The sequence below is a fragment of the Oncorhynchus mykiss genome, chromosome 14, assembly GCF_013265735.2.
Source record: "Oncorhynchus mykiss isolate Arlee chromosome 14, USDA_OmykA_1.1, whole genome shotgun sequence".
Lineage (NCBI taxonomy): Eukaryota > Metazoa > Chordata > Actinopteri > Salmoniformes > Salmonidae > Oncorhynchus > Oncorhynchus mykiss.
In genome coordinates, this window is record NC_048578.1 from 41342477 (window position 1) to 41359348 (window position 16872).

Below are 16872 nucleotides of genomic sequence, written 5' to 3' on the forward strand. Positions count from 1 at the left end.
TTTTCAGATGTTCAATTACAAACATTTATATTTTAAGCCCAAAGTTTAATTAAAATGATTCAGGAAAAGAAATGATCCCCCCCATTCTTCCTAGAGATGCCTGGGCAGGATACATCTAGTGTGTGCAGTATGGTCAGTGAAGTAAGCATGGTGGGAATCACCCACAGGGGTGGGGCACATTGATCTTCGGTTATATTAAAAACAGCAAACATTTGCCTCCACTTTTTTTTCTAAATTGTGCAGAATTGCAGGAAACTAAACATTTCTCTCTTCGCTGTCACGAGGGTGGGGGGGTGGGGGGGGGGGGGGGGGCAGCTAGAATGGTTTTCTTGCAAGGTGTTGGGGGGGGGGGGGGGGATTTTGGATGTGGCAATTTTTTTTATATTTTTTTATTTAACATTTGTTTAACCAGGCAAGTCAGTTAAGAACAAATTATTATTTACAATGACGGCCTACCCCGAGCCAAACCCAGACGACGCTGGGCCAATTGTTAGCCGCCCTATGGGACTCCCAATCACGGCCGGTGGTGATACAAACTAGATTGGAAACAGGGGGTCTGTAGTGACGCCTCTAGCACTGAGATGCAGTGCCTTAGACCTCTGAACCAGGGTCGGCCCCTCACGATGAGCTCGATTGTTGAGGGCCCTACAGCGTATGATTTGATTTTAGCTGTCAGTGATGGGCAGGAAGTGTGCCTAGATAACCTACGCAGAAATATATATATATATTTTTGACATAATCATTATGCCCAATTCGATGATGCTAGATTGCAGGCAAAAGCTGTTTCTGGTGATTAAAAAGTTAGAGAATTGAGATTTTTTTCAATTAGTTAGTTAATTCTCTAACTATTTGGCTAAGGTGTATGTAAACTTCCACTGCACATACCTGAACTCTGACAGGTGAGTAGACAAACTGAACCATGATAAGTGTGTGTGTGTGGAGGGCTACTCACCCACAGCTCCTGTGTATGTGGGCTGGGTCAGGTCTTTGGGTACTTTCCTGTAGATATCCAACCTAATGGAAGAGAAAGAGGGAGGGGTTAGAAAAACAAAAACCAGCAATGAACGGGGTTTACAAGATGACAGAAAGGACACAAGATCAGCAACTTTAGGTGTAACTTTAGGCACTCTATCATGTAGGACCTATCGTCCTTTAGGTGCAATCACTGAGAGCATTACCGTGATTATCTCTCAATACCACAAGGATGACGCGAGTGAAGTTTAGTCTTGAGCTGTCGGTTGGCTATCTTGGAATGTAGCAGGGAATCATTCTTCAAAAGCATGACTTATTTAGTTTATATATAAATACTATCACATAGGGCAATCTTCTGTATAACACCCTTGTCACAACACGACTGATTGGCTCAAACGCAATAAAAAGGAAATAAATTGTACAAATTAACAAGGCATGCCTGTTAATAACCTCTCTGGGATATGTGGGACACTAGCGTCCCACCTGGCCAATAGCCAGGGAAAATACAGGACGCCAAATTCAAATAAATTACTATAAAAATCAAACTTCCATTAAATCACACATTTAAGATACCAAATTAAAGCTACACTTGTTGTGAATCCAGCCAACATGTCAGATTTCAAAAAGGCTTTTGGGCGAAAGCAAACAATGCTATTATCTGAGGATAACATCATAGTAAACAAAGAGAGAAACCATATTTCAACCCTGCAGGAGCGACAAAACGCAGAAATAAAAATATAATTCATGCCTTACTTTTGACGAGCTTCTTTTGTTGGAATATGTCCCATAAACTTCACAAATTGTCCTTTTGTTCGATTAATTCCGTCGATATATACCCAAAATGTCAATTTATTTGGCGCGTATGATCCAGAAAAAAAACTGTTTTCAACTTGTTCAACGTGACTACAAAATATCTCAAAAGCTACCTGTAAACTTTGCCAAAACATTTCAAACTACTTTTGTAATACAACTTTAGGTATTTTTTTACGTAAATAATCAATAAAATTGAAGACGGGATGATCTGTGTTCAATACAGGAAGAAAACAAACTGAAGCATGCTTTCTGGTCACGCGCCTCTTAACAGTACACTTCAAGTGACCCTCGTTCAAGATGGCCGTACTTCTTCATTACACAAAGGAATAACCTCAACCAATTTCTAAAGACTGTTGACATCCAGTGGAAGCAATTTGAACTACAAGAAGGTCCCTTAGAAATCTGGATTACCAATGAAAACCCATTGAAAAGAGTGACCCCACCCCAAAAATCTGAATGGTTTGTCCTCGGGGTTTCACCTGCTGAATAAGTTCTGTTAAACTCACAGACATGATTCAAACAGTTTTAGAAACGTCAGTGTTTTCTATCCAAATCTACTACTAATACTATGCATATCTTATGTTCTGGGGATGAGTAGCAGGCAGTTGAACTTGGGCATTTCATCCGGACGTGAAAATACTGCCCCCTGTCACCAAGAAGTTAACTTCTTTAGGGTAGGGGGCAGCATTGGGAATTTTGGATGAAAAGTGTTCCCAAATTAAGCTGCCTGCTACTCGGTCATAAAAGCTACAATGTGCATATAATTAGTAGATTTGGATAGAAAACACTGAAGTTTCTAAAAATGTTGAATCATGTCTGTGAGTATAACAGAACTCATATGGCAGGCGAAAACCTGAGAAGAAATCCAACCAGGAAATCTGAGGTTTGTAGTTTTTCCAACTCAGCCCCTATCGAATACACAGTGGGATATTGGTCATGTTGCACTTCCTAAGGCTTCCACTAGATGTCAACAGTATTTAGAAACTGGTTTAAGGGTTCTACTATAAAGGAGGGGCTCATAAGAGATCTTTGAGTGAGTGCCACAGCCTCAGTCTCACGAGCTCATGGGAAAGGTAGCTACGTTCCACTTCATTTCTGAAGACAAAGGAATTGTCCGGGTGGAATATTATTGAAGATTTATGTTAAGGATAGGGGGCAGCATTTCCACTTTTGGATAAATAGCGTGCACAATTTCAACTTCCTGCTAATCATGCCAGGAATATATTATATGCATATGATTAGTAGGTGTGGATAGGAACACTTTTCATACAAAATTCCCAATACTGCCCCCTACCCTAAAGACGTTAACTTCTTGGTGACAGGGGGCAGTATTTTCACGTCCGGATGAAATGCCCAAAATTCAACTGCCTGCTACTCATCCCCAGAACATAAGATATGCATAGTATTAGTAGTAGATTTGGATAGAAAACACTGAAGTTTCTAAAACTGTTTCAATCATGTTTGTGACTATAACAGAACTTATGTAGCAGGCAAAACCCAGAGGAAAAACTGTTCAGATTTATATTTTTTTTTGCCTCTGACCGTTCCCTCAGTTGTCTTTGCCAAGGGATATTTGATAGCGACCATTTTACAGTTCCTATGACTTCCACAGGATGTCACCAGTCTTTGGAATTGGGTTGGAGTTAATCATTGGTGTAACGAAGAAGAGGCACATCCTGGAACAACATTACACTGTTGATAGTTACGCAAGAGGGAAAATGGTGCATGTTTTGTTTACTTTCTCTATCGAATACAGATTGCCCCGTCTACAATTTGATCAATTATTAACATTTAAAAATACCTAAAGTTGCATTACAAAAGTAGTTTGAAATATTTTGGCAAAGTTTATAGGCAACTTTTGAAATGTTTTATAGTGACGTTGTGTTTTGGAAAGCTGTTTTTTTCCGGATCAAACCTGCTTTATAAATGAACATTTTGGGTATATATGGACGGAATTAATCGAAAAAAAAGGACCAATTGTGATGTTTATGGGACATATTGGAGTGCCAACAAAGAAGCTCGTCAAAGGTAATGCATGTTTTATATTTTATTTCAGCGTTTTGTGTAGCGCCTGCTACGCTAGTTCTTTTGTTTACAACTGGTTCAGGGGGGTGCATGCTATCAGATAATAGCTTCTTATGCTTTTGCCGAAAAGCATTTTTTAAATCTGACATGTAGGCTGGATTCACATCGAGTGTAGCTTTAATTGAGTACCCTGCATGTGTGATTTAATGAAAGTTTGAGTTTTATCTCGTTTTATTTGAATTTGGCGCTATGCATTTCCCGAGGCTATTGGCCACTTGAGACGCTAGCGTCTCACTATCCCCAAGAGGTTAAAGATTGATTCTAAACATCGTTTGACATGTTGCTACGAAATGTAACGGAACTCTGACTTCGTCTGCTCCTAGTGAAAGCGCGCCATGAATGTGGATTACTGGACTGAACGCGCAAACAAAAGGAGCTATTTGGACATGAATTATGGACATTATCGAACAAAACAAACCTTTATTGTGGAACTGGGATTCCTGGGAGTGCATTCTGATGAAGATCATCAAAGGTAAGTGAATATTTATAATTCTATTCTGTTAACTCCAACATGGCGGATATCTGTTTGGCTTGATTTGGGCTCTGAGCGCTGTACTCAGATTATTGCTTTTTCGGTAAAGTTTTTTTTTTTTAAATATGACACAGCGGTTGCATTAATTAAGGAGAAGTGTATCTATAATTCTGTGCATAATACTTGTACTTTCATCAACATTTTATGAGCATTTCTGTAAATTGATGTGGCTCTCTGCTAAAATCACTGGATGTTTTGGAACTACTGAACGTAACGCGCCAATGTAAAATCAGATTTTGGGATATAATTATTTACTTTACCAAACAAAACATACATGTACTCTCTTTGGTTGGAAAATGACTGAATGCTTTCTGTGACTAGTTGCTGATCTAACATAATGATATGTACTGCTTTCGCCGAAAAGCGTTTTTGAAATCGGACACTGTGGTTGGATTTCCGTGAGTTTTATCTTTAAAATGGTGTAAAATACGTCTATGTTTGAGGAATTTTAATTATGGTACTTCTGTTGTTTTGAATTTGGCGCCCTGCAGTTTCACTGGCTGTTGAGAGGTGGGACGCTAGCCTCTAGGTTCATTGAAATACATTCCAGGTGACTACCTCATGAAGCTGGTTGAGAGAATGCCAAGAGTGCAAAGGGTGGCTACTTTGAAGAATCTCAACTATATTTTCATTTGTTTAACACTTTTTTGGTTACTACATTATTCAATATGTGAAATTTCATATGTTTGATGTCTTCACAACGTAGAAAACAGTGAAAATAAAGAAAAACCCTGGAATGAGTTGGTGTCCAAACTTTTGACTGGTACTGAATATAAATGATGACTGCAAAAACGTTGGGACTTCTGGGATCCCATTTTCCCCCAATTTGTTTTTCTTTCTCAAAACCATTAAAACCTCTAAATACTACATCTGGATGAATCTGAGGTGTTGGTTCATAAGGAGACGAAGTGTGCAGATGATTTTGAGCTTGAGTGTTACATATGTAAAGAAAGTTGTTAATAGTTCCCTTGTTTTTAGAGATATCAATACCACATGCCGTAAAAAATCAGATTTTTGATTTGTCAATAACTCAGCCATGTTTTGAGCAATCCCTTAGTTTTTATCAAACTAGGTTAAAAGACATGAGCCGAATTTGGTCATTTAAACACCACTTCTGGTTCTAAATTTGGATATGAGGATTTAAGTGAGACTGCTTTTAACAGCGCCACCTATAGGCCAACCGGTGGCATTCTGTTTAACCAAGCTTCTGAGTACCAAATTTAGACAAAAAGTGACCAACCTATGCTTGAGATATTTGACAGTTATTTGAAAGAGAGAGAGACAGAGAGAGAGGAGAGAGGTGGTGAGAGAGGGGGGGGGGGTATTTTCAGCACATTTTATATTCCCAGAATACTTTGCAGCATTACTGAAGAGCAGTGGAATGTTAGCTCTGAAACACAGCCATGACAAACAGGCCCAGACAGCCTCACACATTCCTGAAATCTGACCCCAGCAATGACCTATTAACCCCCAACACACAGACAGCCACATGGAAAAGTACACAAGACACACCAAACATCTGAACACAAATACCCACACCATCTCACACCATTTAGCATTGGCCTCATTGTTCAGGAAGATGTGTCTAGTTGGGTCAGCATTGGCCTCATTGTACAGGAAGATGTGTCTAGTCGGGTCAGCATTGGCCTCATTGTACAGGAAGATGTGTCTAGTCGGGTCAGCATTGGCCTCATTGTACAGGAAGATGTGTCAAGTCGGGTCAGCATTGGCCTAATTGTACAGGAAGATCTGATCGTTGCTAATTTGCTACTAAAACTAAAGTCAATAACACATCAAGACAGTGTGTTCTATGCTACTAGAGGACCCAGGAACCACTGCTCTAGGACTACTACAGGACCCAGGAAACACTGCTCTAGGACTACTACAGGACCCAGGAAACAGTGCTCTAGGACTACTACAGGACCCAGGAAACAGTGCTCTAGGACTACTACAGGACCCAGGAAACACTGCTCTAGGACTACTACAGGACCCAGGAAACACTGCTCTAGGACTACTACAGGACCCAGGAAACACTGCTCTAGGACTACTACAGGACCCAGGAAACACTGCTCTAGGACTACTACAGGACCCAGGAAACACTGCTCTAGGACTACTACAGGACCCATGAAACACTGCTCTAGGACTACTACAGGACCCAGGAAACACTGCTCTAGGACTACTACAGGACCCAGGAAACACTGCTCTAGGACTACTACAGGACCAGGAAACACTGCTTTAGGAATACTACAGGACCAGGAAACACTGCTCTGGGACTACTACAGGACCAGGAAACACTGCTCTAGACTACTAGAGGACCAGGAAACACTGCTCTAGGACTACTACAGGACCAGGAAACACTGCTCTAGACTACTAGAGGACCCAGGAAACACTGCTCTAGGACTACTACAGGACCAGGAAACACTGCTCTAGGACTACTACAGGACCAGGAAACACTGCTCTAGACTACTACAGGACCAGGAAACACTGCTCTAGGACTACTACAGGACCCAGGAAACACTGCTCTAGACTACTACAGGACCCAGGAAACACTGCTCTAGGACTACTACAGGACCAGGAAACACTGCTCTAGGACTACTACAGGACCCAGGAAACACTGCTCTAGACTACTACAGGACCAGGAAACACTGCTCTAGGACTATTACAGGACCCAGGAAACACTGCTCTAGGACTACTACAGGACCCAGGAAACACTGCTCTAGGACTACTACAGGACCCAGGAGACACTGCTCTAGGACTACTACAGGACCCAGGAAACACTGCTCTAGGACTACTACAGGACCCAGGAAACACTGCTCTAGGACTACTACAGGACCCAGGAAACACTGCTCTAGACTACTACAGGACCAGGAGACACTGCTATAGACTACTACAGGACCAGGAGACACTGCTCTAGGACTACTACAGGAACAGGAGACACTGCTCTAGGACTACTACAGGACCAGGAAACACTGCTCTAGGACTACTACAGGACCCAGGAAACACTGCTCTAGGACTACTACAGGACCCAGGAAACACTGCTCTAGGACTACTACAGGACCCAGGAAACACTGCTCTAGGACTACTACAGGACCAGGAAACACTGCTCTAGGACTACTACAGGACCCAGGAGACACTGCTCTAGTATACTACAGGACCAGGACACACTGCTCTAGACTACTAGAAGACCCAGGAAACACTGCTCTAGGACTACTACAGGACCAGGAAACACTGCTCTAGGACTACTACAGGACCAGGAAACACTGCTCTAGACTACTACAGGAACCAGGAAACACTGCTTTGGACTACTACAGGACCCAGGAAACAATGCTCTAGACTACTACAGGACCAGGAGACACTGCTCTAGGACTACTACAGGACCAGGAGACACTGCTCTAGGACTACTACAGGACCAGGAAACACTGTCCTAGACTACTAGAGGACCAGGAAACCCTGCTCTAGACTACTACAGGACCAGGAAACACTAATCTAGGACTACTACAGGACCAGGAAACACTGCTCTAGGACTACTACAGGACCCAGGAAACACTGCTCTAGGACTACTACAGGACCAGGAAACACTGCTCTAGGACTACTACAGGACCAGGAAACACTGCTCTAGACTACTACATGACCAGGAGACACTGCTCTAGGACTACTACAGGACCCAGGAAACACTGCTCTAGACTACTAGAGGACCCAGGAAACACTGCTCTAGACTACTAGAGGACCCAGGAAACACTGCTCTAGACTACTACAGGACCAGGAAACACTGCTCTAGACTACTACAGGACCAGGAAACATTGCTCTAGACTACTACAGGACCCAGGAGACACTGCTCTAAGACTACTAGAGGACCCAGGAAACACTGCTCTAGACTACTACAGGACCCAGGAAACACTGCTCTAGACTACTACAGGACCCAGGAAACACTGCTCTAGGACTACTACAGGACCAGGAAACACTGCTCTAGGACTACTACAGGACCCAGGAACGACTGCTCTAAGACTACTACAGGACCAGGAAACACTGCTCTAGGACTACTACAGGACCAGGAAACACTGCTCTAGGACTACTACAGGACCAGGAAACACTGCTCTAGACTACTAGAGGACCCAGGAAACACTGCTCTAGACTACTAGAGGACCCAGGAAACACTGCTCTAGACTACTAGAGGACCCAGGAAACACTGCTCTAGACAACTACAGGACCAGGAAACACTGCTCTAGACTACTAGAGGACCCAGGAAACACTGCTCTAGGACTACTACAGGACCCAGGAAACACTGCTCTAGGACTACTACAGCACCCAGGAAACACTGCCCTAGACTACTAGAGGACCCAGGAAACATGGTCTTGACATGTTGAGTTCTCTAGGGCAGCTAGCTAGTTGGATGTAGAGTGAAACATGGTCTTGACATGTTGAGTTCTCTGGGGCAACTAGCTAGGTGGATGTGGAGTGTGGCAGCTAGCTAGTTGGATGTGGAGGGGGCAGCTAGCTAGTTGGATGTGGAGTGGGGCAGCTAGCTAGTTGGATGTGGAGTGGGGCAGCTAGCTAGTTGGATGTGGAGTGGGGCAGCTAGCTAGTTGGATGTGGAGTGGGGCAGCTAGCTAGTTGGATGTGGAGTGGGGCAGCTAGCTAGTTGGATGTGGAGTGGGGCAGCTAGCTAGTTGGATGTGGAGTGGGGCAGCCAGCTAGTTGGATGTGGAGTGGGGCAGCCAGCTAGTTGGATGTGGAGTGGGGCAGCCAGCTAGTTGGATGTAGAGTGGGGCAGCTAGCTAGTTGGATGTGGAGTGGGGCAGCTAGCTAGTTGGATGTGGAGTGGGGCAGCTAGCTAGTTGGATGTGGAGTGGGGCCTGGTTGGGTTCTCTGGGACAGCTAGCTAGTTGGATGTGGAGTTCTCTGTGACAGCTAACTAGTTGGATGTGGAGTGGGGCAGCTAGCTAGTTGGATGTGGAGTTCTCTGGGACAGCTAGCTAGTTGAATGTGGAGTGGGGCAGCTAGCTAGTTGGATGTGGAGTGGGACAGCTAGCTAGTTGGATGTGGAGTGGGACAGCTAGCTAGTTGGATGTGGAGTGGGACAGCTAGCTAGTTGGATGTGGAGTGGGACAGCTAGCTAGTTGGATGTGGAGTGGGGCAGCTAGCTAGTTGATGTAGAGTGGGGCAGCTAGCTAGTTGGATGTGGAGTGGGACAGCTAGCTAGTTGGATGTGGAGTGGGACAGCTAGCTAGTTGGATGTGGAGTGGGACAGCTAGCAAGTTGGATGTACAATGGGGCAGCTAGCTAGTTGGATGTGGAGTGGGGCAACTAGCTAGTTGGATGTGGAGTGGGACAGCTAGCTAGTTGGATGTGGAGTGGGACAGCTAGCTAGTTGGATGTGGAGTGGGACAGCTAGCTAGTTGGATGTGGAGTGGGACAGCTAGCAAGTTGGATGTACAATGGGGCAGCTAGCTAGTTGGATGTGGAGTGGGGCAACTAGCTAGTTGGATGTGGAGTGGGACAGCTAGCTAGTTGGATGTGGAGTGGGACAGCTAGCTAGTTGGATGTGGAGTGGGACAGCTAGCTAGTTGGATGTGGAGTGGGACAGCTAGCTAGTTGGATGTGGAGTGGGACAGCTAGCTAGTTGGATGTAGAATGGGGCAGCTAGATAGTTGGATGTAGAATGGGGCAGCTAGATAGTAGGATGCAGAATGGGGCAGCTAGATAGTAGGATGTAGAATGGGGCAGCTAGCTAGTAGGATGTAGAATGGGGCAGCTAGCTAGTAGGATGTAGAATGGGGCAGCTAGCTAGTAGGATGTAGAATGGGGCAGCTAGCTAGTAGGATGTAGAATGGGGCAGCTAGATAGTAGGATGTAGAATGGGGCAGCTAGCTAGTTGGATGTGGAATGGGGCAGCTAGATAGTAGGATGTGGAGTGGGACAGCTAGATAGTAGGATGTGGAGTGGGACAGCTAGCTAGCCGGATGTAGAATGGGGCAGCTAGCTAGTTGGATGTGGAGTGGGACAGCTAGCTAGTTGGATGTAGAATGGGGCAGCTAGCTAGTTGGATGTGGAATGGGGCAGCTAGATAGTAGGATGTGGAGTGGGACAGCTAGCTAGCCGGATGTAGAATGGGGCAGCTAGCTAGCCGGATGTAGAATGGGGCAGCTAGCTAGTAGGATGTAGAATGGGGCAGCTAGATAGTAGGATGTAGAATGGGGCAGCTAGATAGTAGGATGTAGAATGGGGCAGCTAGCTAGTAGGATGTAGAATGGGGCAGCTAGCTAGTTGGATGTAGAATGGGGCAGCTAGCTAGTTGGATGTGGAGTGGGACAGCTAGCTAGTTGGATGTGGAGTGGGGCAGCTAGCTAGTTGATGTAGAGTGGGGCAGCTAGCTAGTTGGATGTGGAGTGGGACAGCTAGCTAGTTGGATGTGGAGTGGGACAGCTAGCTAGTTGGATGTGGAGTGGGGCCTGGTTGGGTTCTCTGGGACAGCTAGCTAGTTGGATGTGGAGTTCTCTGTGACAGCTAACTAGTTGGATGTGGAGTGGGGCAGCTAGCTAGTTGGATGTGGAGTGGGACAGCTAGCTAGTTGGATGTAGAATGGGGCAGCTAGCTAGTTGGATGTGGAGTGGGGCAACTAGCTAGTTGGATGTGGAGTGGGGCAACTAGCTAGTTGGATGTGGAGTGGGACAGCTAGCTAGCCGGATGTAGAATGGGGCAGCTAGCTAGTTGGATGTGGAGTGGGACAGCTAGCTAGTTGGATGTAGAATGGGGCAGCTAGCTAGTTGGATGTGGAATGGGGCAGCTAGATAGTAGGATGTGGAGTGGGACAGCTAGCTAGCCGGATGTAGAATGGGGCAGCTAGCTAGCCGGATGTAGAATGGGGCAGCTAGCTAGTAGGATGTAGAATGGGGCAGCTAGATAGTAGGATGTAGAATGGGGCAGCTAGATAGTAGGATGTAGAATGGGGCAGCTAGATAGTAGGATGTAGAATGGGGCAGCTAGCTAGTAGGATGTAGAATGGGGCAGCTAGCTAGTTGGATGTAGAATGGGGCAGCTAGCTAGTTGGATGTGGAGTGGGACAGCTAGCTAGTTGGATGTGGAGTGGGGCAGCTAGCTAGTTGATGTAGAGTGGGGCAGCTAGCTAGTTGGATGTGGAGTGGGACAGCTAGCTAGTTGGATGTGGAGTGGGACAGCTAGCTAGTTGGATGTGGAGTGGGGCCTGGTTGGGTTCTCTGGGACAGCTAGCTAGTTGGATGTGGAGTTCTCTGTGACAGCTAACTAGTTGGATGTGGAGTGGGGCAGCTAGCTAGTTGGATGTGGAGTGGGACAGCTAGCTAGTTGGATGTAGAATGGGGCAGCTAGCTAGTTGGATGTGGAGTGGGGCAACTAGCTAGTTGGATGTGGAGTGGGACAGCTAGCTAGTTGGATGTGGAGTGGGACAGCTAGCTAGTTGGATGTGGAGTGGGACAGCTAGCTAGTTGGATGTGGAGTGGGACAGCTAGCAAGTTGGATGTACAATGGGGCAGCTAGCTAGTTGGATGTGGAGTGGGGCAACTAGCTAGTTGGATGTGGAGTGGGACAGCTAGCTAGTTGGATGTGGAGTGGGACAGCTAGCTAGTTGGATGTGGAGTGGGACAGCTAGCTAGTTGGATGTAGAATGGGGCAGCTAGATAGTTGGATGTAGAATGGGGCAGCTAGATAGTAGGATGCAGAATGGGGCAGCTAGATAGTAGGATGTAGAATGGGGCAGCTAGCTAGTAGGATGTAGAATGGGGCAGCTAGCTAGTAGGATGTAGAATGGGGCAGCTAGCTAGTAGGATGTAGAATGGGGCAGCTAGCTAGTAGGATGTAGAATGGGGCAGCTAGATAGTAGGATGTAGAATGGGGCAGCTAGCTAGTTGGATGTGGAATGGGGCAGCTAGATAGTAGGATGTGGAGTGGGACAGCTAGATAGTAGGATGTGGAGTGGGACAGCTAGCTAGCCGGATGTAGAATGGGGCAGCTAGCTAGTTGGATGTGGAGTGGGACAGCTAGCTAGTTGGATGTAGAATGGGGCAGCTAGCTAGTTGGATGTAGAATGGGGCAGCTAGCTAGTTGGATGTGGAATGGGGCAGCTAGATAGTAGGATGTGGAGTGGGACAGCTAGCTAGCCGGATGTAGAATGGGGCAGCTAGCTAGTAGGATGTAGAATGGGGCAGCTAGATAGTAGGATGTAGAATGGGGCAGCTAGATAGTAGGATGTAGAATGGGGCAGCTAGATAGTAGGATGTAGAATGGGGCAGCTAGATAGTAGGATGTAGAATGGGGCAGCTAGCTAGTTGGATGTAGAATGGGGCAGCTAGCTAGTTGGATGTAGAATGGGGCCACACATTCTAAATGAGATTGTTAAATGTTCACAAACCAAAAAAGGTCTTTCGACTTCAGATCATTGTCAACTCATAATAAACTCTGATCTTCCCCTGTGTTTGGGAGTTAAAATGGCCCCCCTATTCCCTACAGCAGTGGTTCCCAGCTCAAGTCCTACAGTACGCACAACAGTATACTTTTTGTATTGTAGCCCTGGATAAACTCACCTGATTCAACTCATTGAAGGTCTAAATGATTAGTTAACAAGTAGAATCAGGTGTGTTTGTCAAGGGCTACAACAAACTGTACTGCTGGTAGTACTGGAGTAGGGAACCACTGCCCTACAGGGCCCTGGTCAAAAGTAGTGCACTATGTAGGGAATAGAGTGTCATTTTGGACAAAACCAGTATCAGCGACATTCCCATAACGAGGTGTCTCACAGGTGGGTCAGTATTTAAGGTGCAACTGTCTTGACGCAACATAGCAGGTTCTAAAGTACACATGCTCTTACCAGGGTCTCGTGTCGGGTAGAATGATTATCTTGATTCAACATTACACAACTTGAAGCCGCTCTTACAGCTCAAGGCAGCCAGGCAAGTCCCAGGCCTGATGACAAGCAGTGTGCAAACAATGGCTGTGAGATTTGGAACCCGTATACCCAGCCTGGTCTCAGAACATTTCGTATTATTCTGTACATAAATCTGAACCACTACTTTTACTCTATGTAATGTTTCTTATGGTATGTATTAATTTATGGATGTCCATCTATTTCGTATAATATGTTACGAATTACACTTTGTACGATATGTTACGAATTGGAAAATGTATGATATTCTTCACGAATTCTAGCTAGGTGGCTAACGTTAGCTAGGCTAGGGGTAGCTAAAAAGTAGTAAGTAGTTAAAAAGTTGGTCAAATGCTAAAGTTGTCAATGAGGAGATTCGAACTTGCAACCTATGGATTGCTAGACGTTCACGTTATATGCCCACTCATCCACCACCCTACTTTCGTTTTTGCCTTAAGTAACTATCGGTCTTATGTAACCATACCAAACGTAACATACGCTATATATACACAAAAGTATTTGGACACCACTTCAAATGAGTGGATTTGGCTATTTCATCAAATCTAACACACACAGCCATGCAATCTCCATAGACAAACATTGTCAGTAGAATGGCCTTACTGAAGAGCTCAGTGACTTTCAACATGACACCGTCACAGGATGCCACCTTTCCAACAAGTCAGTTGGTCAAATTTCTGCCCTGATAGAGCTGCCCCCGGTCAACTATAAAGGCTGTTATTGTGAAGTGGAAACATCTAGGAGCAACAACGTCTCAGCCATAAAGTGGTAGGCCACACAAGCTCACAGAACGGGACCACCGAGTGCTGAAGCACATTGCACGTAAAAATCATCAGGACCCAGCAAACTGCCTCTGGAAGCATTGTCAGCACAATAAGTGTTTGTCGGGACCAAGCCTAAAATCACCATGTGAAATGCCAAGCATCGGCTGGAGGGGTGTAAAGCTCGCTGCCAATGGACTCTGGAGCAGTGGAAACGCGTTCTCTGGAGGGGTGTAAAGCTCGCTGCCAATGTACTCTAGAGCAGTGGAAACGCGTTCTCTGGAGTGGTGAATCACGTGTCACCATCTGGCAGTCCCACGGACAAATCTGGGTTTGGCGGATGCCAGGAGAACACTACCTGCCCCAATGCATAGTGCCAACTGTAAAGTTTGGTGGAGGAGGAATAATGGTCTGGGGCTGTTTTTCATGGTTCAGGCCCCTTAGTTCCAGTGAAGGGAAATCTTAATGCTACAGCATACAATAACATTCTAGACGATTCTGTGATTCCAACTTTGTGGCAACATTTTGGGGAAGGCCCTTTCCTGTTTCAGCATGACAATGCCCCTGTGCGAGGTCCATACAGAAATGGTTTGTTGAGATCAGTGTGGAAGAACTTGACTGGCCTGAACTAAACCACTTCAAACACCTTTGGGATAAATTGGAACGCTGCCAGGCCTAATCGCACAACCTCACTACTGCTTGTGGCTGAATGGAAGCAAGTCCCTGCAGCAATGTTCCAACATCTAGTGGAAAGCCTTCCCAGAAGAGTGGAGGCTGTTATAGCAGCAATGTTCCAACATCTAGTGGAAAGCCTTCCCAGAAGAGTGGAGGCTGTTATAGCAGCAATGTTCCAACATCTATTGGAAAGCCTTCCCAGAAGAGTGGAGGCTGTTATAGCAGCAATGTTCCAACATCTATTGGAAAGCCTTCCCAGAAGAGTGGAGGCTGTTATAGCAGCAATGTTCCAGCATCTAGTGGAAAGCCTTCCCAGAAGAGTGGGGGCTGTTATAGCAGCAATGTTCCAACATCTAGTGGAAAGCCTTCCCAGAAGAGTGGGGGCTGTTATAGCAGCAATGTTCCAACATCTAGTGGAAAGCCTTCCCAGAAGAGTGGAGGCTGTTATAGCAGCAATATTCCAACATCTAGTGGAAAGCCTTCCCAGAAGAGTGGAGGCTGTTATAGCAGCAAAGGGGGGACCAACTCCATATTAATGCCAATGCTTTTGGAATGATGTGATTGACGAGCAGGTGTCTACATACTTTTGGTCATGTAGTGTAGTTTACTAATTTGAGTGTCCCGGATTTACTTTTACTATGTTACGTCTAGTCTATGAGACCAGCCTGGTATAACGTGTATATTGGCGTGCACTTGACCGCAGTCTCTTGGCGCTGTAGGTCCAACAGAGTATGAACCAGTACTCTACATCCTACAGATGAGTCCTCATCGTCTCTCCTTCGTGCACCGGAGTAGAATCATAATATAGGTGAAAGCATAGGTCATGACAGAAACAATGGCTGATATTAAATGGACCAACAAAAGGAGAGAAAAAAGTATTTGGATATTTACAAAATAAATAACATACTGCATAAATAATACAATGTAAGACAACAATAGCCTATCATTTAACGTATGTGTAATATAATAGCCTATTAGGTTTTATTTCACAATTAAAAGTTTAGGTGTCTTTTATTAGTGTTTTTCAAAATGATAGCCTGTTAGCCTAGATGCTAAATAGTTCGTCTGAATGGGCATCTCTTCAGGCAAAACGGGTATACTTTTTGGACAATCTACTGACTCAATAAAACTGCAACTGCCCGCAGATACAATATAATAATACCTGTTGTAGCAACTATCATACCGTTAACTTGTTGGCTAGTAAACTTGGAACAAGAGGATAGCAGGGGATTCTCTATATACAGAGAAGACAATTTGTGTAATTTAAGCCTGAGAATTGTGAACCAAAATCATTTTACTCACCTCCTCACATCGAAAACCATGATGTTTGCACGTTTTAGATGAGTATATTAAAACAATTCAGTTAACGGAAAATCAACACAGATTTCTCTACAATCCTACCGGTTGTTCGTCGTTACCGGGTTGACGTCAGTTTAGGACGCTTTGCCAAAATCCTATTGGTTGAATTCACTTCCTGGTTGAAAGATTCTCCTTCCGTTCTTTTAAATTAAACCAGACCGTAGAGCTGTGTTAAAATACTCATACTAAACCACACTATTTGTAACGTGATTGGGTATATAGTATGATTATTGGTCATAGTATGGATGTAGTTAGTATGCCAAAAGTTCCCCGATGTCTTACTAAAATCTCCAAAATATGAAGTTGACACGCAGAGGACACTATTTCCGTACGTTAGGGCCCATAATGCACTTCTTCAGGAAATTGACGTGGCTTCACATGGTTTGCAAATTTTAAGGAAATGGCGGAAAATATGCAGTCGAAGTCCGACGAGAGCGGATACAAATCCTTTACTTTAACTAATTATGACAAATGTTAAGAACATGTTGAGCAATGTAATAAAGTAATGACTTTAAAGTTACTTACACTTTATGTTGGCTGACAATTTGTTAGTTACGCTATCCATACAGCAGTATGTACTGGTATGTTAGCTACTGTTAGGTACCTAACTGTAGTTGGTTACTAATACATAGAATTTGCCAGGTAGTATATGAACTATAATATAACTATCCAACGTTTATTGACTTGATTATTTACATCATTCTTAACTAAACGGTATAGTCGTTGTGCTTTCTCAATGGACTTTGATAATTCTGTCTCCCGAT

The 16872-nt window shown here is 44.7% G+C and overlaps 1 protein-coding gene across 1 annotated transcript in view; it reads right to left on the reverse strand.

The window, feature by feature from the left end:
• Positions 1 to 16399, reverse strand: part of LOC110487959 (endoplasmic reticulum-Golgi intermediate compartment protein 1) — a 41213-nt gene extending 24814 nt beyond the window's left edge. Inside the window, exons 1-2 of the mRNA XM_036943561.1 lie at positions 16052 to 16399; positions 953 to 1014 (exon numbers count right to left, since the gene is read on the reverse strand). Of these exons, the coding sequence (XP_036799456.1) occupies positions 953 to 1014; positions 16052 to 16071 (82 nt within the window). The 5' untranslated portion in view covers positions 16072 to 16399. The remainder of the gene's footprint in view (positions 1 to 952; positions 1015 to 16051) is intronic.
• Positions 16400 to 16872: the final 473 nt, after the last annotated feature.